The sequence below is a fragment of the Squalius cephalus genome, assembly GCF_949319135.1.
Source record: "Squalius cephalus genome assembly, chromosome: 8".
NCBI lineage: Eukaryota > Metazoa > Chordata > Actinopteri > Cypriniformes > Leuciscidae > Squalius > Squalius cephalus.
The window spans coordinates 1,106,213-1,128,134 of NC_137129.1; the positions used below are offsets into that span (position 1 = coordinate 1,106,213).

At 38.2% G+C, this 21,922-nt stretch overlaps 2 protein-coding genes across 3 annotated transcripts; one reads left to right on the forward strand and one right to left on the reverse strand.

Moving 5' to 3' along the window:
* Positions 1–478: 478 nt before the first annotated feature.
* Positions 479–8,807, reverse strand: ncdn (neurochondrin). Of its 2 annotated transcripts, none has more exons than XM_079878059.1 (7): positions 8,735–8,807; positions 7,513–7,699; positions 4,797–6,128; positions 3,659–3,903; positions 2,927–3,142; positions 2,159–2,301; positions 479–1,025 (listed from the first exon to the last, which is right to left on the reverse strand). In XM_079878059.1, exons 2-7 carry the CDS (start codon positions 7,684–7,686, stop codon positions 601–603), a joined length of 2,535 nt encoding a protein of 844 aa, XP_079734185.1. In that variant the 5' UTR covers positions 7,687–7,699; positions 8,735–8,807; the 3' UTR covers positions 479–600. The 2 variants fall into 2 exon arrangements, with proteins under 2 accessions (XP_079734185.1, XP_079734186.1); XM_079878060.1 differs by having other exon boundaries at positions 8,699–8,792.
* A 441-nt stretch (positions 8,808–9,248) lies between these two features.
* On the forward strand, positions 9,249–17,532 carry LOC307163509 (mediator of RNA polymerase II transcription subunit 30). The gene is made up of 5 exons (XM_079879561.1): positions 9,249–9,404; positions 10,068–10,241; positions 11,374–11,532; positions 12,351–12,440; positions 17,031–17,532. Exons 2-5 carry the CDS (start codon positions 10,068–10,070, stop codon positions 17,124–17,126), a joined length of 519 nt encoding a protein of 172 aa, XP_079735687.1. The 5' UTR covers positions 9,249–9,404; the 3' UTR covers positions 17,127–17,532.
* The last annotated feature ends 4,390 nt before the right edge of the window (positions 17,533–21,922 follow it).

Consider the following 21,922-nt stretch of genomic DNA (forward strand, 5'->3'; position numbering starts at 1 on the left):
TATATAGTGAAATGTAATTTATTCCTGTGATCAAAGCTGAATGTTCAGCATCATTACTCCAGTCTTCAGTGTCACATGATCCTCCACAAATCACTCTAATCACATTTATGATTATTATCAATGTTGTTCATTTTTATGTGGAAACTTTGATACTTTTATTTTTCAGGATTCTTTCACACAACAGGACCAAAAAAACTGCAAAAATACATTTTTTTTAAATTATAAACGTAATAGTGATTTTACCCTAAAATGTTCGGATTAATAATAAGTCCATGTTGTGCAAATTTGATGATGGCAGTTTGTGTCTGTCTGTGAGCGACTCTAGCCTGCTGTGAGGACGCCACCTACTGGACACACAGGTCACTCACACATGACAGTCACTTCCAGGGACATTTCTATCAGGATTTGCTCCTGATGAATCCGGGCCAAGCGCCGTACTCCACAAGCTGAGCTTCTGGATCAAAATAATGCATAAAATAACACTTCAAAAGCAAAAATATTTTTATTCAATATACTGGACATCCTTCGAGTGTGTGCATCACAAATCCTTTGGCATTTTTAAAATGACAAAGGCAAATATGTCAGTACAGTAAGTGCTTATTATATAGTCTTATTGGACTCCAGCAGAGTTCTGCTGAGCCGAGGCATTCCCTGAGGAGATGCTGTGTTCCTGAGCAGCTCCCGGATCTCCTCGAGACACGCCGGACTCTGCCGGGCCACGACGCACAGAACCTCCTCCAGAACCTCATGAGAAGCTCGGTCCGAGAGACGCCCGCTGGGTCCCAGCCGAGCGAAGAGGTTCTGGAGCCACCGCTCGTCCCGGATCAGGCCGGGTATCCAGGACTGGACCCGGACACAAGCGGCCAGAGCCTGCAGACTGAGCCTCCACAGCTCTCCGGTCTCTTCCCAGCACTCCTCCCACAGGACACTGATCCGGGCCGCTTCCCGGGCCGGTCCCGACTGCACCGCGCTCAGCAGGAAACACAGAGCCGAGGAGAAGAAGCGCCGCTGGCCCGGTTCAGGCTCTGCAGGGATTCAAGGAAACCATTAATAACAGGTTTGGGATATTTGTGCATTTTCCATATTTTTATATTTCTAATACCTTTGCTGTACTCTATTTATATAAATATATAACTTAAAGCTACTTTTTATAAACTCTAATACTTGTTAAAATGTAGTCTTGTAGGATTTAAAATTTACATTAAATTAAATAAATAAAATAATAATAATAATTTAAATAAACATTTATCGGTTATCAATCATAACACAACTTAACAAGCAACAATAAACAGGTTTTGGATATTTGTGCATTTTCCATATTTTTATATTTCTAATACCTTTGCTGTAGTCTAACGCTCACTTAAAGTTACTTTTTATAAACACTAATAATTTAATAACACTGTTAAAATGTAATATTGTACTATTTAAAATACAAAAAATTATTACAAATTAAAATAGAAATACATTTCTAAATAAAATAAAATAAATAATTTTAAATTACTAAATATTTATCGGTTATCAGTCACAACCCAAATTTTCTTTTTACATTTTATTATCATTTTATATTATTATTATTTTATATTTTATTTATATCTGAATATTGTACCAGTATTTGATATATTTATATTTTACATTTAATATTTTAATGCATTCCTAAACACATTTTAAAGATGTATTTAAGGTCAAAACTAAATTCCTTTAATTACTTACTACTAGTTTCTGCTCTTATTGTAAATGTTTCATTGGTGGACATTATTCATAAAAAACAGAAAGAGTTATATTCATATTCATAACATTCCTTCATAATGCATTAACTTGCTCTGCCTCTAAAGAAATTGTTAATATTTTGAATTAGATTTTATTTTTAAATGTTCTGTTTTCATTTTAATGTTAGTTATAGTAATTTTATGTGTTTTTTTTTTTTTTTTTTAGAGTTTTTAAGATTTAGTTTTAATTTATTTTAGCACTTAAACTAAACAAAAATAAATAATGTTGGCTGAAAATAAAATAAGTGTCCTTTTGTAAGTCATGACAATGTCTTTTTAAGGCTTTAACTTTAGCTAAATATGATAAACCTGCCAAGCAAACGTACCTTTTTACTTAAAACCTCTATATGAAACTCATAATTGTTCAAATAAATTGTTACATCCCCCAGTACCTGTGGACGCGGACTTCAGTCGGCCAATCATGAGGCCCAGAGTGCAACAGTTTGCTGTGAAGACCAGGAGGCGTGGCTTATGAAGAAGAACAGGAAGTGCTTCGCTCAGCAGTTTCTCCAGAGCCACGAAACAAGGATCATTCCTGAGAGAGAGAGAGAGAGAGAGAGCGAGAGAGAGCGAGAGTGTGTATATATATATATGTTAAAACACTGTGGTATCAAATGTTCACACATGTTCTAATTTGTTACACTGTTCATTTAAATTTATGTTATAATATTTAAAGGTGCAGTGTGTAATTTTAGCGGCATCTAGTGGTGAGGTTGTGAATTGCACCCAACAGAAGTTACGGTGGCCGACAGGAAGTGATGTCGTCGTCTGTAGCCAGTTAAGCAATGAGGTTTCATTACAAAGATAAATTAAGAAATCAGGTTTACATAATTATTCAGTAAAACGATGTTATTGCGAATATTATTGTCACTTGTTCATCATTGTGTCAGTGTTTTATTCGCTGACTTTAGCTCGCTTCTTATCACGAAGAACAACAGTGAGGAAATGCGTTTGTCCGCTCAGGGCCACCGTAGAAACATGTGGATGTAAGCGGACCCGCGGTGTGTGTAGAGAGAATTGTTCATTCTAAGCTAATAAACACATAACGCTTCATTACGTAAGGTCTTTATACACCACTGAAAACACAGTTATGATTATGATGATCCTCCTGAATATTACACACTGCACCTTTAAGTGAGCGAGTTCTGCTCGGTGTTTACCTGACTCGCTCTGGCTCTGTGATGGCGAAGTTGAGTAAAGCTGAACACGCGGTTTCGAGACTCGGGTCTCGGGTCACCGTCTTCCCGCTCTGACCTTTCAACGACCCCCAACCTTGCCTCAGAAAACCCAGGAGCAGAGCTGGAGTCTCCAGAGAGAGAAGAACCCGCCGAGGCTCGTCTTCAGCCGAGAGGTGACACAGCGCTGGCAGGAGATATCTAGGAAAGAGCATTTAGTCTTGATGTTGTTTTCAGGCTCTACTAGAACAGGTTTTCCTGCTTGAATGTTGATTATTCTCCTCATATTCTCCATTGTTGCGGCTCCTCTCTTCCCAGTCTGTCAGTAACGCTCTGTTCACTTCCTGTCTCTATGAAGCCCCTCCTTCTGAAAAGCACACTGTGCTCTGATTGGTCGGCTGGAGCAGTGTGTTGTGATTGGTCGAGCGCTCTGAGTGTGTTTGGGAAATGTCCCGCCCCTTACCATAACCGCCAGTTTAACACACTACTAACTAACTCAACCAGGCCCCGCCCCTTTATTCTGCGCATGAATTATTATAATGATGAATATTGTGACGTGTTCGTTCCCGGAAGAAACTCAAGACTACAATGGAGGCGTTTCAGCAGGAACACTGACACTGATGTAGAGAAGAACTGGAGATTATTCATGATCAAACAGCAACATTACACACTATGGAAAATAGTATAATTTAAATAAAAGGCTTGTCTCTCTCTTACCTAAGAGCAGCATCTCTGCTCCAGGTCGCATCATGTGATCTGTTGCTCATGGACATCTTTGACATCCAATCAGAAAGCCCCTTTCCTTCCCCCCCTCCCTCAAAGTGACTTTTCGCATAGCCAACGAGGAAAGGCAGGAGCTCAATGACGTCATCCTTCAGACACGAGGTTTCTTCAGCAAGCCAAGCACAGAGCGAGCGGAACGTGGCGAACAGAAACGGGTCGGCGTAGGCGCTCTCGTCCACCTAAACGAGACAAATTAAGAAGAGCTTTTCATTTTATAACATGAAAACATGCTTTAAAAGTACATTTCCATTCAATTTAACTTAGAATATTCTTCAAACTAAATTCTAATAATTTTATAATTACATGAAAACATTTTAAGTACATTCCCATTCAAAATTCAAATAATTTTATAACATTAAAACATTTTATTAAAGTACATTTGCATTCAATTAAACAGAATATTCTTCAAACTAAATTCTAATAATATATATGGTAACACTTTATTTTAAGGTGACGTAGTACTTCCTTTATTGTAATAACAGTAAATTATGCATAATTACAAGAAACTAACCCTAAACCTATGTAAACCCTAAACCTATGTAACTACCATTCAAAGGTTGGGGTTTTTAATGGAAAGAAATTAATACTTTTATTTAGCAAGGATGCATTAAATTGATCAAAAGTGACAGTAAAGGCATTTATAATGTTACAAAAGATTTTCATTTTTAAATAAATTCTGTTCTTTTGAAATGTATTCATCAAAGAATCATGAAAACATATGATGAAGCAGCACAACAGTTTTTAACATTGACACTGATAATAATCATAAATGTTTGTTGATCATAAGATCCTCATATTAGAGTGATTTCTGAAGGATCATGTGACACTGAAGACTGGAGTAATGATGCTGAACATTCAGCTTTGATCACAGGAATAAATTACACTTTACTGTATATTCACATAGAGAACAGATGATTTACATTATAATATTATTTCACTGTTTTTACTGTATTTTTGATCACATAAATGCAGCCTTGCTGAGCAGAAGAGACTCTTTTAAACACATTAAAAAAATCTCCCTGACCCCAAACTTTTGAACGATGACATGCATGTTTAACCCTTGCATTCGCACCTGTTTCAGATAGTATATCTCGGCAGAGAAGGCCTCCTTCAGAACTCCTAAGACCTGCCGGCTCTGTTGAAGACTCAGGCCAGCGATGGCCGTCTGTGGTGGGGCAGGACTCGGCGGCGCCCCCTGTGGCGGGGCAGGATTCGAGGGGGCAGGACTCGGCGGCGCCCCCTGTGGCGGGGCAGGATTCGAGGGGGCAGGACTCGGCGACGCCCCCTGTGGCGGGGCAGGATTTGAGGGGGCAGGACTTGGCGGCGCCCCCTGTGGCGGGGCAGGACTCGACATCGCCCCCTGTGGCGGGGCAGAATTTGAGGGGGCAGGACTCGAAGGCGCCCCCTGTGGCGGGGCAGGACTCAACGGCGCCCCCTGGCTGCAGGCCTGCTCCATCGCCGCCTCCATGATGCGATAGCACGCGGTGAGCGTGTGCTGGAGCTGCGGGTCGATCTCAGTTCCCGGCGGATCTTCTAAACCCATCCTCACCTCCACACACGCCCGGTTCACCAGCAAACAACAGAACTTAGGCGGCCCCGTTGACTCCCATCCGAACAGATCCAGAAGGCAGGCGGATGCCACTAAAACCGGGCCTAAATCCTCCTTACTGATTTTTCCCTGAACCAAAGGCCGGAGCGAACCCCATAGACGACCCACAATCTCCTTAAGCACCTGGTTTTCCGACTCGATCCCGGGAGGAGGGAGAAACAGTGGGATATTTGAGCACATCGTTAATCGGGCTTGTTTGGAAGCTTGGGAGAAGTTTTCCGCGACGATACCCAACAGCGAGAGCAGATCAGACGCGTGTTTATCCCAAGCCCGCAGTCTTGCGCTGGAAGATAACATGAGTCCCAATAACGGAAGCCCTTTTTCATGGCTAAGAGTTTGATTTTTGAGTACGGCTCTGGTTAGAGCCGGAATGGCTCCGCGTGTGAGAAGCTGATCGGGACCTTGCGGTAAAGCACATACAGCGCTTAATACCTGGTAGCAGTCGCAAGCTAACGCCTCATCAAGGGCGTTCTGGGAATCTGTAGCACTTTGGGATCCGGAGACGCTCTTGGATTCATTTGTTTTCTCGGTCCGGGTGGGTCCGTTCTCCACAACGCTCAGGATCAGAGGGATTGTGCTGAGAAGCTGTGGATGCGCGACCATGCTAGCGTCCGTGCTGAGAGCCGCCAGTAGAGCCGAGCCCAGAGAGATCAGGTCCTGCGGGGGTAACCCGGACCCGTCTTCACCCCGGAACGCTGTGACCAGAAGACGTGCGGGAAGATTCAGGCCTACCGCTTCGAAGATCCGATGGAGAGTCCCGGAGTCCAGCTGTCCGGCCGGACACAAGCGCGTGATCTAAACGCACAAGAGAAAACTACTTATGTTTCCATTCAAAGTTGTGCATTTAAACCCTCATCCTTCCCTCGGGTCATTCTGACCCGGAATGAATTTTTAATTCATCTGAGGGGTCCAAGATTCTAGGACTTAAATATTGAATGAAAAAAATTTTTTTTAATGGATTCGAGGAGTTTTGTGGTTGAAGTTTAAAAGAAGTAACAAATCCTTCCCTCGCGGCTCAATTTAGGAATGAATGGAATGCAAGGAATGCTTCAGTACACATAGAAAAACCTAATAATGCTCAAAATTCTAACTAAAAATGCTAAAACTTTACCACAAAACTATTTTATAATGTCTACGTGTATCTGAACACATACTGAAGAAAAACTGACTTTAGGACCCAGAGGAACGGCTCATTTACTCCATACAGAGATATAAGGCCATCTAGAGTCATGAAATATCATCTTATATTATTAGTTTTTCCACAAGAGGTCGACAAAGACACACAATGTAAGATATTTAGAGCTGAATTAAAAGGGTTATGCATGAAATGCATGAAACAATGTGAGGAATGTGCTTAAATGACTATTTATTTATTATTTATTGATCAAATCTAGTATTTTCAAGGTAAATAAAAATAATAATAACAATAAATCTCCACAAAAAAATAAATGCATTAAAAAAAAATAGAAAAAATATTATTAAAATGAAATAAAATAAGCTTTCTGGACAAAAAACAAACAAAAAAAGTATAATTTAAGGTCATTTTGACCCGCGAGGGAAAGATGTGTTACAAAGTGTGAGATAAGGATGAGGGTTAGCCTAACTTTGGAATATCGCATGAAACATTTGAAAATAAAGCAGCATTTCCATCCCATGTGTTCAAGAAGACAAAATCATGGGAAAATAAAATGGAAGTTGCTGCAATCGGGCTCTTATATTCGTGCCGGACCAAATGTTCTCTTGCGTTCGGATGCTGGTGTTTGGGAAATGTTTATGCATTACTATCTTTAAAGCATGAAAGGGAAGTTGCACTAGTCTTCCCTATAGTGCAGTATATCCGAGTGAAACGCTTCTGGAACAAGAACAAATGTGGGCGGGGCTTGATTGTGTCCGTGGGGAATTGATTGGATGGTTGTGGTTTGCTATTGGCTGATCTAATGTGAGTGACAGGTTGCCCCGCCCACATCATCACAGAAGAGAAGGCACATGAATTTAAAACAATAATGATGTGCACCGATAATGAAATGCAATGTTACATTAAATAATCGCAATTTTGATTTCATGGTGACTTTATATTAAATAGTGTGTGTGATGTCACATATATCAGCCATTGGCCACCAGAATAAAAACAGTGCCGGTCGATCACTGATGTAGATGAAGAGGATAAGCTGTTGTTTACCAGGAGCAGCGCTGCTAAAACATGGCTGTCGTTCTTGGCATGAGTGAGAGTGTGCAGACAGCGCTCCAGAACCTCGCTCTGAGACCGAGACAGGCCACAACCGGACCCTTCCAGGGCTTTGGGACCCGCGCCGGCCCGAGTCTGCGGGTCGAGATGACACCCGTTCTCTGCCATCTTCTGCTCCAACCTGTGAACAACCATTAACATCAGAAGATATGCTGTTAGCAACTACTTCAGACACTAGTCCAAGTGTATAAGCCTATGGTGCTTTAACACGTCAGGTTCAGGACTGAAAAACACCTGCATCGTATTCTCATAACAGGTGAGCAGGTCTAAGAGTTCACCTCAGGTTAAATCAGGCATTAAAAGAAAGAAAATTAAAAGAAAATTATGAAAGAAAGTTGAAATTACGACAAAAATTTGAAATGATGACATACTAAATCGAAATGATTACTAATAAAGTCATAATTATGGACATCAAAAAGTCGAAATTATGACCCTAAACCAAAGTTATTACATTAAAGTCTTTATTATTACGTTAAAAAGTAGAAATTATTCTATCCTAAATCAAAAGTATGACACAAAAAGTAGAAATTGACATACTAAATCAAAATTATGACATAAAAATTCAAAATTACGACATGAAAAGACTAAATAATGACATACAAAATCAAAATTGACTTAAAAAGTAAATTATAACATCAAAAGGTCGACATTATGACATCCTAAATCGAAATTGTGACATTAAAAAGTCGAAATTACGACATTAAAAAGTCGAAATTACGACATACTCCGTCGATATTATTACTCAACAAGTCATTATGATAAAGGTCAACATTTCGATTTTTTTAAAGATCGTAATTATGACTTAATATATCAGAATTTCACCTAAGCATGTTATAAATTCGACTTGATCTCATTATTTCGACTTTTATCTCATAATGACTTAATATTTTGAGTTTTTCATCATTTCGATTTATGACTCAATTAGCAGGTTATTAACAGGTTTAAGAGTTTACGTCAGGTTATCACGGAGCTGTAAAGGCAAATGACGGTTGTTTATGTTATTATTATTGAATTATAAAGAACTAATACGATAAGAGTCGACTGAGTGGCGAGCACACATAAAGCTAAACATATTTTAAAACCATATTCAACACATATGTATGCTTTAAATTATACTTACTTGAGTAAATCAAATCAAAAAGCCATAAATTCATACCATATGCAGTGAACGAGGCAGGATTACCGCAAACACGCGTTGAAGCTACGTGGTGGAGACGGAAAACCTCGCGAGACATAACGCGAGAGTCTGCGCTTTCAAAATAATAGTATACGGTAAAGCAAATGTGTGCACATGATTTTGCAAATAATATTCAGAATTGTGTATTGCCAACATTAGAAAGGAAAAATCTCAGTATTATTATGTTGTATTATAATACAAATATTAACATTAATAATACCACAAAAATAAAACATAGGATAAAATAAATATGAATTAATTAATTAACTAATTAAATAAACTGAAAAGAAATAGTAATACTGAGTGAACATAGTGCAGGAATATAAAGTACAAATAATAATTTAATTAATAGTACAAAAAACGAATTAATTAATTAATCAATGAAAAAACGTTTAAATATGTCATTTTGGTGAATAAAGATTAGTTTTATTTTTTACAGTCTATGGTTTTAAGGGATACAATAGACTACGGGGGACTTTAAAAGTACCTCAGGAAACAGGAAATGACGCAATAAGTGATGGCTGACGCTCATCTGTTTGAAACTGAATGAGAGCGACTGCTGAAGTCCCGCATTCATGTTTAGCATTTATTTACTGTTAATAACGCGACAAATAAACTACTTAAGCAGCAGGAGCAACGTCAATACTCAGTGAGTTTCTACACAAAGTTTGTGTTCCGAATTTGAAGCGCTGAACTCTGTGTTATGTTTATCCATTCATAAACAAGCGCCATTGTGTGTCTGGTTTCCTCAGAAAAGACGAAATTATGACATTAAACCAAAATGATTATATTAAAGTCATAATTATTACATTTAAAAGTCGAAATTATTCTATACTAAATCAAAAGTATGACACAAAAAGTAGAAATTGACGTACTAAATCAAAATTCGGACATAAAAAGTCAAAATAATGACATACAAAATCAAAATTGACTTAAGTCAATTATAAAATCAAAAGGTCGACATTATGACATTCTAAATAGAAATTATGGCATTTAAAAGTCGAAATTATGACATAACGTTACTCGATATATTACTATGATAAAATGAGTCACGATTTCAATTTGAGGTCGTAATTATCACTGAATATGTCAGAATTTCGCGCAAGTATGTTATAAATTCGATTTGATCTCATTATTTAGACTTTTATCTCATAATGATATAATATTTTGAATCTTTCAAAATTTCGATGTATGACTAAATTAGCAGGTTAACAGGTTTAAGAGTTCACGTCAGGTTTAATTACAGAGCTGTAAAGGCAAATGACGGATGTTTACGTTATTATTGTTGACTCTGAAGCCTCTCTGTGTGCAGATGTCCACTGCGGTCCCTCAGAAGGGCCCGGGGCCCGGCGTGGGTCTGCCTGGCCCTCAGCAGCAGCAGCTGAGAGAGATCTCACCTGTGTACCTGTGTCGCATCGGCCAGGAGACCGTGCAGGACATCGTCACGCGCACCATGGAGATCTTCCAGATCACGCGCGCCACTCAGGTGAGAAGAGCCGCTCACCTGAGACTCACTCATCAGACCATGAGGACATCAAGACGATCGCTGACACACAAGAGAAATAGCATGCTCTCATAACTGTGACTTTTGAAACTAATAAGAAGAGAAATTATGACATACTACATCAAATTTATGACTTAAAAAGTCAAAATTATGACAAAAAGTTAAAATATGCAATCAAAATTATATTAAGTCGTTATTATAACATTAAAAATTAAAAAAAGTTACAATTATGACAATCAAAATGGTTAAAAAAAGTCATAATTATAACGTTAAAAAGTTGAAAATGACAGAAAACTTGAATTTATGACATCGAAATTATGACTAAAATTTGAAATTATGATGTACAAAATCAAAATTAAGTCATAATTATAACAGTCAAAATTGACAAAAAGTTAGAAATTATGACAATCAAAATTGTGATATTAAAAAGTCATTTTTAAAACATTGAAAAGTAAAAAATTATGACATTCAAAATTGACATACTAAATCGAAATTGACTTAAATTCATAATTATGACAAAAAATATAATTATAATAAAAAATGAATTCACATATCAAATCAAAATGATCATATTGAAGTAAAAATTATGACAAAAAAATCGAAATTGCTAACATTTTTGAAATTGATATAATAAATCGAAATTATGATATTAAAAAGTACATATAAAAGTCAAAACACTTAATCAAAATTGATATGAAAAGTCATTATAACATTAAATAATCAATTTTATTGACAAAAAGTCAAAATTATGAGCTAAAAAGTCATCAATCGAAGTGAGATAAGTCAAAATAATGAGAGAATAGAAATTATAACATACACAAAACTACACACACACACACACACACACAAGCTCTTGAAGTTCCGCCCCCTGTGCCGGGAGCAGCAGCTCATTTGCATTTAAAGGGACACACACAAAAACGGCGCGTTTTTGCTCACCCTCAAAAAGTGACAAATTAAACATGCTATAAAAAAATATCTGTGGGGTATTTAGAGCTGAATCTTCACACACACACTCTGGGGACATCAGAGACTGATTTTACATCTTGTGAAAGAGGCATTACACCACCGCTTTAAAATGTGGGAAACGGATGTACTGGAGCTGTGTTTCTCTCAGCTTCCCAACGGAGTGACTCAGAGTCAGGCTGCGTATCAGGATCGTTTCGGGAAGCTTCAGGAACACCTGCGTCAGCTGACTCTCCTCTTCCGGAAGCTGCGTCTGCTGTACGAGCGCTGTGTGGAGATGACCCCTGACCTCCAGGAGTCTCCGGCTGAGGTCAGTCTGACTGAACATGATGAGTGATGCACAAACACTGTTGTCGTGCGAACGAACGGCCAGAACACATTAAAAGTTTTCTGTCTTCAGTTAAAACGGTGTTGTGTATAGTTAATAACTAATGATCTTTACAACGGAAGTGAATCAATCAATCAAAACTAACTTTAGCTGGACAATAACTTTATTCTAGATCTGCTGTAAAGCCTAAACACTCTCTGTTACTGTAATCTCCTGTTATCACTGTAAAGCTGCTGTGAAACTCTATATTGTTAAAGCGCTGTATAAATGGAGACTTGACAGATCATTCTGATAAACACTTGATCTGGTTAACCCTTATAATTCATTTAATACATCTTATTTTAATCATTATTACTGTTATTATATATTAGTAAACAATTTTTATTATTATGTAGTATTTTAGATGCCATCTGCATTATCAAAATCAAAGAATGGATTTTAAATTGATTAAATTTAATTTATAGTTTAACCCTGAAAAAATATTTTAATAGACATTTTATTTGTATCATATTTGATCCATCAAATCCATTTTTATGTCTCATATAGTGAGAATATGGAGGAAAAAAACAGCTCAATTTTAATCAGAGACTCAAAAATATGCAGTTTGCTGCAGATGCTGATATTTATATGAACAAAAATTAAATGATCAATATAATATGTGCCAATAATCTTTCTTAGTAAAACGATATTTAAATGTTTAGTTTTATGATCAAAGCTCTGTAGTTTTAAAACATGTAATGCAATACAAAGACCTTCCTCAAAGCCTAATGATCATATCTGATCCTCATGCTTCCCTCCAGCTGGTCCCGTTTGTGTCGGAGGAGACGGAAGCCGTGAGGATGGAGACCTGCAGCCCAGCCGTGATCCAGGAGAGACGAGAAGTTCTAGAGGTTTGACTGTCATTACCATCTCTAAACACACTAGTGCACTGCATATATCACACTTTTCCTTTCAAACCCAACAAGGTACCGCAGCTTTTCATAAAGGGCTTTCGCACCGGAGGAAGCGTTTCATAGTTCCTAGAACTATTGGCGGAAGTTCCTGGTTTTTGCGTTTTCGCACCGCAGGAACTAGGATCGATTTTATTTCTAGGAACTCCTTTTGGAGGAACTAATTTGGAGGATTTCGAGCATTCTGCGCGCTGTTTATGCGCCTCGCGGGCCTTCCGTTTTAGTGATGAAAGCTAGTTGCTTGAGCGCCCCGGAGAGTGCGATGATGGAGGGTAAACTTGTGGTGCTCTCGCGGGGTACCAGGAGCTTAACGACTTCACGAACCGTAACTACCACAATGTTAACAGAAAGTAAATAAAGTTAATAAAAGGCTGATTTGATGTGTACTTGACTGACAGGACAGCTGTTTCAGTGGTTGCCTAGCAACATAACAAAGCGCACTGCTCGTTCTGTGTGATCTTAGATAAGTACATTTTAACTGTGGTCAAATGTAAATTAACTTGTGCTTATTTAACTTTGTTCAAGAATTATTACTTAATTCTGCAATTTGCTTTCATTAGCAAATATCATCAATTTGATTACACAGATACTAGGGCTGGGCGATAAATCGATTTTATCGATTAATTCGAATGTGCAGTTTATGTCGATTTTTTTGAATGAAAATCGGTTTTCTCTTTAACATTCGCCGACGCTCCCCTCTGGGCTCCCGTAGCTCCGAACGGGCTCAGCTCTTCCCCCGCGCGTTTGGCATTGAGATACACAAACAACACGGCAAGACCGCGGCAGCACAAACACACCCGCCAAAAAACAATCTACAGTCTTACAAACTGAATCCGCAGAGCTGCCAACTCTCACGAATTCACCGTGAGACTCACGCAATCGTCACTTTTTACACGCTACACATCCATTTTCTCACGCAGAGAAAAATCGCGAAGCAAAGAGGACACTGACACCGACAGACAAGACAGAGAAGGTTACTATTGCTATGAAACAAATTCTCAGCTCTCAGATTCTGTCGATTTAATTACGAAATTCAAACAATAAACACCGTTTTGGCGCTTGACAGATCGCTGACAGAGTTCAAGCGGCACGTGAACCGATCATCTGTTACTCGAGTCTTTACTACTAGTTAATAGTAGGCTAAATAAACACGAATGATCAATAGGTAATTTGAAAGATACAGTTCAACTTACCGAAATGAAATAAAATCGATCGATCTGTGTTTTTCAACTGCGGAAAGAGGTCTAACAGGACAATATGTCACGTAAAGTTACTTTTACCTCTGGAAAGCCCATTAATGACCATAGCACGTTAGTTGGACTTTAAAATAATTGCTGTAGAGAGTAGTATTTTGCTAAATATGATAACTATATTACATATTTATTATATTTTTACCTATATCATTAAAATATTATAATGTTGAACTTGTTATTATAAAAAAACGCATAATATTTAATTTGAGATGTTATTTTTAACCTTTAATAATAATACCAGCTGACAGGGCTTTAAATTAACATGTATCTACTGTACCTAGTATTTATCCAAAGGAATCGATATTGAATCAAGATCAGAATCAAATCAAAATTGAAATTGTGAAAGCAATAATAAAAACAGTAGCATACCAGTCATTGTACCATGTAAACATTGTGTTGTCACTAAACTTAATAAAATTCTGTTTAGTTACCAAATGTTTTGACAATCACAATACACTTTATTGTGATGTACATTTTTTTTCACGTTCCCCACCAATCCTAATCCACCCATTTCATGTTCTGTTCTGTTCTGTTCTGTTCTGTTACATTTTTTCTGTTTACAAAGGCAGGGCCTGCCATCTCGTCTTTTTGGCTTGTTGTTTCTGATTGCACTTTAGCCCCAAGGGGAAAATCCAAATCAAATCCCAGAAGGGAAAATCAAAACAAAATAAAGTTAAAAATTGTTTTGAACAATTTCTTTGTCATCTGCAGATTGATTTTAAGTAGGGGAAGAAAAAAAAATCGGTTTAAAACGTAAATCGAATTTTTTGTGAAAAAATCTGGGATTTTTTTTTTAGGCCATATCGCCCAGCCCTAACAGATACTAATTAAACTAAACTGAGCTAGACAATGTCATCTCTGAATTCAATAATGAAATGCCTTTAACTGAAAATTGAATGTTTAATCTTATTATACATTACTGACACTCTCCTCCAATTTGATACTGTTAAGTGATTTGACACAATCTGTACTGTTAAAAGCACTATATAAATAAAGGTGACTTGACTTCATGTCGATCCAGTGAGCATTGTTTTCGCGTGCGTTTAAATCTGTTCATCAAATAACGTTAATGTATTAACCAGCATTTATGCTTTTGAAGAAGTGCACTACCTCAGGACATTTTTGTTCATGTAAAATATACCTCATTGTCATGTTCTAAACTTGTTATATTTAGCTTTAAATAAAAAAAATACCCCCTTAATATTGTGGCAGTTTTTTTCTCTGTGGTATCGAATATCGATATTTTTCAAGGTATCATATCGAATTTAGAAATTCTAGTATCGTGACAACACTAAAACACACAGATTATATCCTATATTTACTCCACAAACTGACTCTACGAACATGGAAAACAGAGATAGATGGAGCTCTTAATCTTTACGCTGAGGAGAAAATCCAGCGCGACTTTGAGGGGCCGAGAGAAACATGATTATGTGTTTCTGCTCAGCAACACTGGACATCAAACACACGCCATACGCTAATAACTTCATTACTGTCCACTTTCTATGTATAACAGTTCTAGCGAATATCGTATTCAACAGGACTGTTAGACGGATCGTAAACTAATGAATACGGAGAGTGCGAGCGCTGGTTGTTTGCACAGGTTCTGGGATTCTCAGCGCCGTCAAAATAAAAGTCCCAACAATAAGCGTGTCTTGCGTCACTTCAGAGTTCCTACTGGCGGTGTGAATGCAACAGGAAAACGTTCCTAATGGCTCGTTTCCACTGAGCGGTACGGTACAGTACGGTACGGGTCTGTTAACCATGATCTGGCTAGCGTTTCCACTGCCAACAGTGCCCTTACTTGATAGGCGTGGTGTTTCGATCCACGAAGAAGAACATAGTAAACTACAATGGATGACATACAGCAGATCTTGTTCTTGCTCCTCGACATGTTTGTCACAAGAAGACAAGCGCCGACATTAGGCTTTTCTCAATATCAAGTACGCAAAGTTTGTACTTCGTTTTCATTTAAATAAATTAAACATTATAGGGACACAAATGTGGTTCATGCGCAACGCATATTGATTATTCACTGCACGTTATACGTTATTCTATTTATAACAACATGAAATTTAAAACACAACCCTAACGTTACCTCTTTTAGTTTAAAAATAAATAAAATTACACACATTCCAGGCAATATATGCATTTGTACAAATGTTGCAATAAATATCAGTGATAATCTTGTGATAAAAAAATGACAAGAAACCATATTTCTTTTTGTAAAATTTCAGTTTTATCAATAATAGCCAATATAAAAGTTTAAGCAAAAGGTACAAGAATCTATACAATAAGAAATAAAGCAAACAATTCAGTCAAATATCCAAATGCAGCGCTCTAGTCTAACATTACAACAGTAAAGTTAAATACAAATAGCCTATAATATGAAACTAAACTTAGCCCTCAGCCAAAACGATTGACAGGGAACTCATTATATATTCACGAGACCAAAGATCGCCCGTTAGGTCTACACAAGACTAATTATATCTCATGTTTAACCACTACCGTCGGAGTCAGCGGCGAACGTCAGAAGAACTAGCCGAGGAAAGGCTCATCCAGCCGGGAAACATGAGCGCCGAGCGCCCGCTGACCGCATGGATCTCACAACCGGGGAAAATAATCATCTTTATAAATAAACCACAGATTTGAGCTTTAAACAACTACATTCTCGCCTGAAAAACTCTTAAAATTACATTTCGTGACACAGTAACAGTAGTATTATATTAAACTGTATTAAAAAATGGCGCTTCTTATGTTGTCATTCCCCTTGTAGCGCGCGCAAGTGACGATTCTCTGTCAACCAATCAACGTCCTGCAGTGAGTCTAGCTCCACCCTTTAGTCCCGTCCCACTGTGCTGGTACCCCAATGGAAGGGTGCCTAAAAAGTGGTACGGTACGGTTCGGCATTTTGGTACCATTCACAACTTTTGATAGTGGAAACGCAAATAAATGCGTAACGTACCGTACCGCTCAGTGGAAACGAGCCATAAGGGAACCACTAGTTCTCGGGGAACCATCCTGGTGGCTCGTTCCTATAACTGAGTTCCTAGAACCCTGTTCATTACCATCTCTGAACACACTAGTGCACTGCAATATATCAAGCCTTTCCTTTGTTTTGGTTTTAAACGTGCATATAACTCTGGGTGAACCAGCTGTGGATCAAATCCATGAGCTCCAGGAATTATACTATTGTTACATTATACATGTTTACTGTCACTTTTGATCAATTTAATGCATCCTTGCAGAATAAAAGTATTAATTTCTTTTTTAACAGAAAGTGAGGCAGAAGAACCAGGAGATGAAGGTGCTGATGGACCAGATGAGGAACCTCCTGTGGGACGTCAATGCCATGCTCACCATGAGGAAATGACCTCGGTACGCTTCCTGTTAAACACCTGACCATCTTCAGTCAAGACTGTGTTTCGTTCACGGCTCGTTCATCTGGACAGAGGAGATCAGACTCAGTTACAGGGTTAAATCCCAACGCTCTGATTAATAACAGCTTTATCAAAGCACTGAATTAGCATCAGTTTGAGGAAGTAATGTCAAAGCCATGCTGATGATGATGTGTGCACGACTGAGCTTGGTAAATAATAATGCTTATATTATGGTGTTTTCAGTGATGTGTGTCACACTCTTGCTCCTCATGTAGTGTGTGTGTGTGTTTTCCTGAGCTCTGCATTACACTCCTGATATCCGCCTTCTGAGTGAAGAATCATGTTTTTTTTACTTTCTTTTTTTATACAAATATAAAAAATAAAAACAACTTTTTTGTCTCTTGTTATTTCTTTCAGGAAATACTGAACAGAAATCACATATCCTGAATTCTTAACAATTGGATAATTATTGTATATTATAAGTTGACACTACATGGAACATTTGCAATACCGTTCAAAAGTTTGGAGTCTGGATGGTTTATATTTATATTTAAATCTTTTTAATGATTTAAAGCAGGGTTCACCAATCTCGGTCCTGGAGGGCCGCTGTCCTGCAGAGTTTAGCTCCAACACACCTGTTTGAAAGTTTCTAGTATGCCTAGTGAGACTCTGATTAGCTGGTTCAGGTGTGTTTAATTGGGGTTGGAGCTAAACTCTGCAGGACAGCGGCCCTCCAGGACCGAGATTGGTGAACCCTGATTTAAACGATAATAACACAGTTCACCAGTTGCAGAATGACTGCTAAAATCACAGTACTGGGCGTTTACCAGCAGATGGAGTCAATGTGACGTTGTTTCTGAAACTGCTCCACATGTTTCTCTTTGTTTGACTGGGACAAATACCTGGCAACCCATCAGTGCAGATCCTCTTTCAGCAGAATTGAGTGAGAAGTGAGAACACGGGGATACCAGCTCTTCAAATGCAAACTATTAACTTAAAAAAGACTCCCTGCTCTATCCCTTAAAAGTGCTGTGAGTTGGAGGAAAGAGGAGCTTGATCATCAGTGCATCGACGAGGGTTGCCCTGGGCAGAGAGTCTATGACGGTGTGTATATGTGTGTGAGCAGGTAATGGGAAGTGTGTGAGCTTGTGTTGCGTTCCTGTAGCACGCAGACCTTAAAGAGCAATGTGAATCTCTAATGTAACAGCAGCACACACTCTTTGTCAATGTATATACAAAAATGAGTGGATGTTTCATGATGCCGGTCTAACACAGAATGAGATTGCTCAAAGAAAACAGAACATTTTAAAGGGGGGGTGAAATGCTATTTCATGCATACTGAGTTTTTTACACTGTTAAAGAGTTGGATTCCCATGCTAAACATGGACAAAGTTTCAAAAATTAAATTGTACGTTTGAAGGAGTATTTCTGTGCCAAATATTGTCCTTCCGGTTTGTCACAAGTTTCGGAAAGTTTTTTTCGAGTATGGGCATGTGTGACGTCAGATGTAACGGAATTTCCTTATACGGGTCCTAAGGGCACTTCTCCGGTAAGATCGCGGGCGCGCGCGCACTCTTAGACCAGAGCAAGAGAGCGAAAGCAGTACCTCATCCAAGCGCTATGCTCGGCTTTTAGGGAAGTCAGTGTCACCAAAGAAGTGGGTTTTTGGTTGCCAGGGCAAGACAACCCTGCACAGATTCCCAAAGAACCCAGCGTTAAGGGAATAGTGGATGCAGTTTGTTTTTCCGGGGCAAAAACGAGTTGAGCAAGACTGTTTCCCTGCATTTCGACGATGATTGTTTTATAAACAAAGCCCAGATCGACGGATTTGCAGATCGTCTAATGCTTAAGGATCGAGCAGTCACAATGATAAAGGTCCGCAGTCGTGCGTTGGAACCGCAGGCGGTGAGTAAAACTGTTGAACAAATGTCTCTGTGTGTTGTTAATGTTACTAGCTCGGCGCGTTAGCACAGCTTTAGCTTCGCCCACACGGCCCGCCTCCAGCCGCTCGGTTTTTTCCGGAAAGACTCGGTACAGCCTATCTTTCTTTAATAAATATAATAAAACTAAAGACTTTTTGGAGATATGAACGATGCAATACTACTCTATAGGTACTCAAGATTAACAGGAGATTGAGTGAAAATGAGCATTTCACCCCCCCTTTAATGAATTATTGTGGAAATCTAAAATGTCTTGGTTACATTGGGAGTGGTGGGAACTTTTGGCATGTATTCAGGCCAGGTTCTCAGGATCACGTGAGACGAAGCCGGTCCAAATTCAAGGCATGGATCTTTGACCGAAAATGCACGTGGAAGTGAGCGCAGTCAGGAGCCACTTCTGTATTAAAGCACTTCTTCTGTATTAAAAGACAGGATTTTAAGCTTAACTGTTCAGAGAGGACCACAGAGAGATCCATGGCATGGCCTAGGAGGATTTAACCCCATGTCAAGAATCTGATGACCAGGTCGTGCTTTCACACTTAAAGGCAATTATAATAATGACAAAAAAACAAAAACAATGGTAGAGAAATTACAATGCTTGAAACAGCCTTTTCAAAATCAATATGCCGTTACTGACAATCTTTAATTTTTGAAGGAGGATTGAATTGAATGTCCAAAGTCTTGAAAAGGTTTACATTGTGCTGATGTTGTGTTTACTGAGCGCTACATTTCTTCCTTATTGAATGTGAAAGCAGACACAACCAGAACTGCACAAATAAAAGAGTACTGTTCACTTGAGCACACATCCTTTTCTTATCGACAAAACTACACAATATTTGAATAATTTTCCCTTGTATGCCAGGAAAAGTGTTGTGATATAAGAACATAAATAATGGTATTATTATATTAAATTGAAATGTTAACATAACAATTATTACAGTGATCAGTAAATGGTACTGAACTGTAGGCTACCTGAATTTAACTCAAATCCTGCTAACAATGCATCTACAAAATTTGCAAATGTAATAATGAAATCAAATTTTCCCGTTTCTTTTATTTTGTTGTGAGAAGACACAACTGCCACTAAATCAATTTACTCAACCACAATATGAGTGAAATCATTCTGCACCAATACTTCGTCTTCATGTGTTGAAACAAGATTTATGAATTCATAAAGTTAGCAATCACTGTACAGAGCATGAGACAGATGTTTCTACCACCATAAAAAAATATTAATAAACATACAGATGAGTGAAAGCGCTGTCTCATCACCTACATTTCTACAATGGCTGAAGGAGTGACAGTAAAGTTGACATCTTTCTCTCTTCCGACTGCCTTTATAAATCTCTCTCTATTTCTTCCCTCTTTTGAAAGTTGTGAAAACATTATTGTGGAGTTTTCTTTTGCTATTTGAGCAAATGGGAACATAAAAAATATAGCTTTTATTCACCAATATAGAAGTTTACACAACTATGAGACTTAAACTTGAAACGGCGCCAACACCACATGACTGTGTGTGAGACGAGTGTGGGCTTTGTTGTTACTCTAGATTTTTGGAAAAAAATATTAACTATTAATTTAAGGGCATTTATATTGAAATCATTTGTATTCTGAGAAATTTTGCTGCCTTCCCGTGCTCTCAGAATTATCGTAAATACTAAGTCAAGTCAACACTAACACTACACACTAACTCAAGTCAAAATTTAAATGCTATATGAGCTCGTAATTACGACTTCGGAAGTGGTAAGTAGGAAATTTATGATAGTAGGCTACGTGAGGATTTTGGTCATGTGATCATAAGCATAATATGCTGAGTGTTGTTTTTTCTTTATATATGTATTTTTGTATTTCTGTGTTTTTGTTTTTATAAATTTGTTGTTAAAGGGACACTATGCAAGTCTGAGTGTTTTTTCTCTACGAGCTCCCCCTAGTGTCTGGTAGTATAATGCTTTCAAACACTCTGTCGTAAAAACGAACTGTTGTCCCTCCCCCCTTGCCACGAGCAACCCAGCTGATCAGCTGTCAACCCAGCTGAGCAGAGGAACCGGCTATTTCAAAATCAGTTATGTCTACCGAGGCAAGTAAAGCAATACTTTCTTTCCAACTGATGGCGATTTTTTTATTTATTGTGTTGTCATGCATACTAGTATTTTTACCGGGAACGAACGATATGAACGAGGCGAACTACTGCTTTCGTGTTTGTTTGTTTGTTTGTTTTTGGGAGAATGGGCATGAGCATAAAAAAATATATATATCGGAGGCTAATATTTGTCTAAAGTTATATTAGCAAGGTCTATAAGTTCATCTGGTAGAATGATGGTTTACCTTTGCTTGTCTAAGAAAACATCAGAACGTTTTTTCTAGCTGTGCAACATTTTGCGCGTCTGATATTGCCTACTATCAGACGCGTTGACTTAGTGACATAAAATAAAAGTGTAAGTTACACAAATAAAACCGACAGAGGAACGGCCAAACAACTACAGAAATCAAACGTGTTTGCTATGACAATGCTAACATCAAAGTTATAGTATCTAGCGTACTAGTAAGCCCCTAACAGACAGCGATCATAATAAAAACCTTTACAGACAATAGCAAACATCCTGAGGTCGCAATTACTTGAAATTTAAATATTAAACACAGTTTATTCCAAAGATACTTAACTTACAAGTGCAACAGCAGGATCAGCATCCGTTTTGCAGGCTTCTGTTTCTCTCAGTTCTCACCATTCTGAAAAAGCCGGTCCGATATATTTACTCGAGTCTGACTTCTTGCTCGGTCAGTCTCCCGTTTCCTCTTTCGTTGGTCCTCCGACAAAGATTTCCTAGCTTTCTGCTTCTTTTTTACAGGCT

Excerpts from the sequence above, each read along its gene's own strand:
- ncdn (XM_079878059.1), bottom strand. The coding sequence starts at position 7,686 with ATGGCAGAGAACGGGTGTCATCTCGACCCGCAGACTCGGGCCGGCGCG. Across the intron at positions 3,904-4,796 it reads AGATATACTATCTGAAACAG|GTGGACGAGAGCGCCTACGC; the intron begins GTGCGAATGCAA and ends TGTCTCGTTTAG. Across the intron at positions 2,302-2,926 it reads ACAGAGCCAGAGCGAGTCAG|GAATGATCCTTGTTTCGTGG; the intron begins GTAAACACCGAG and ends TCTCTCTCTCAG.
- LOC307163509 (XM_079879561.1), top strand. The coding sequence starts at position 10,068 with ATGTCCACTGCGGTCCCTCAGAAGGGCCCGGGGCCCGGCGTGGGTCTG. Across the intron at positions 11,533-12,350 it reads TCCAGGAGTCTCCGGCTGAG|CTGGTCCCGTTTGTGTCGGA; the intron begins GTCAGTCTGACT and ends GCTTCCCTCCAG. Across the intron at positions 12,441-17,030 it reads AGAGACGAGAAGTTCTAGAG|AAAGTGAGGCAGAAGAACCA; the intron begins GTTTGACTGTCA and ends CTTTTTTAACAG.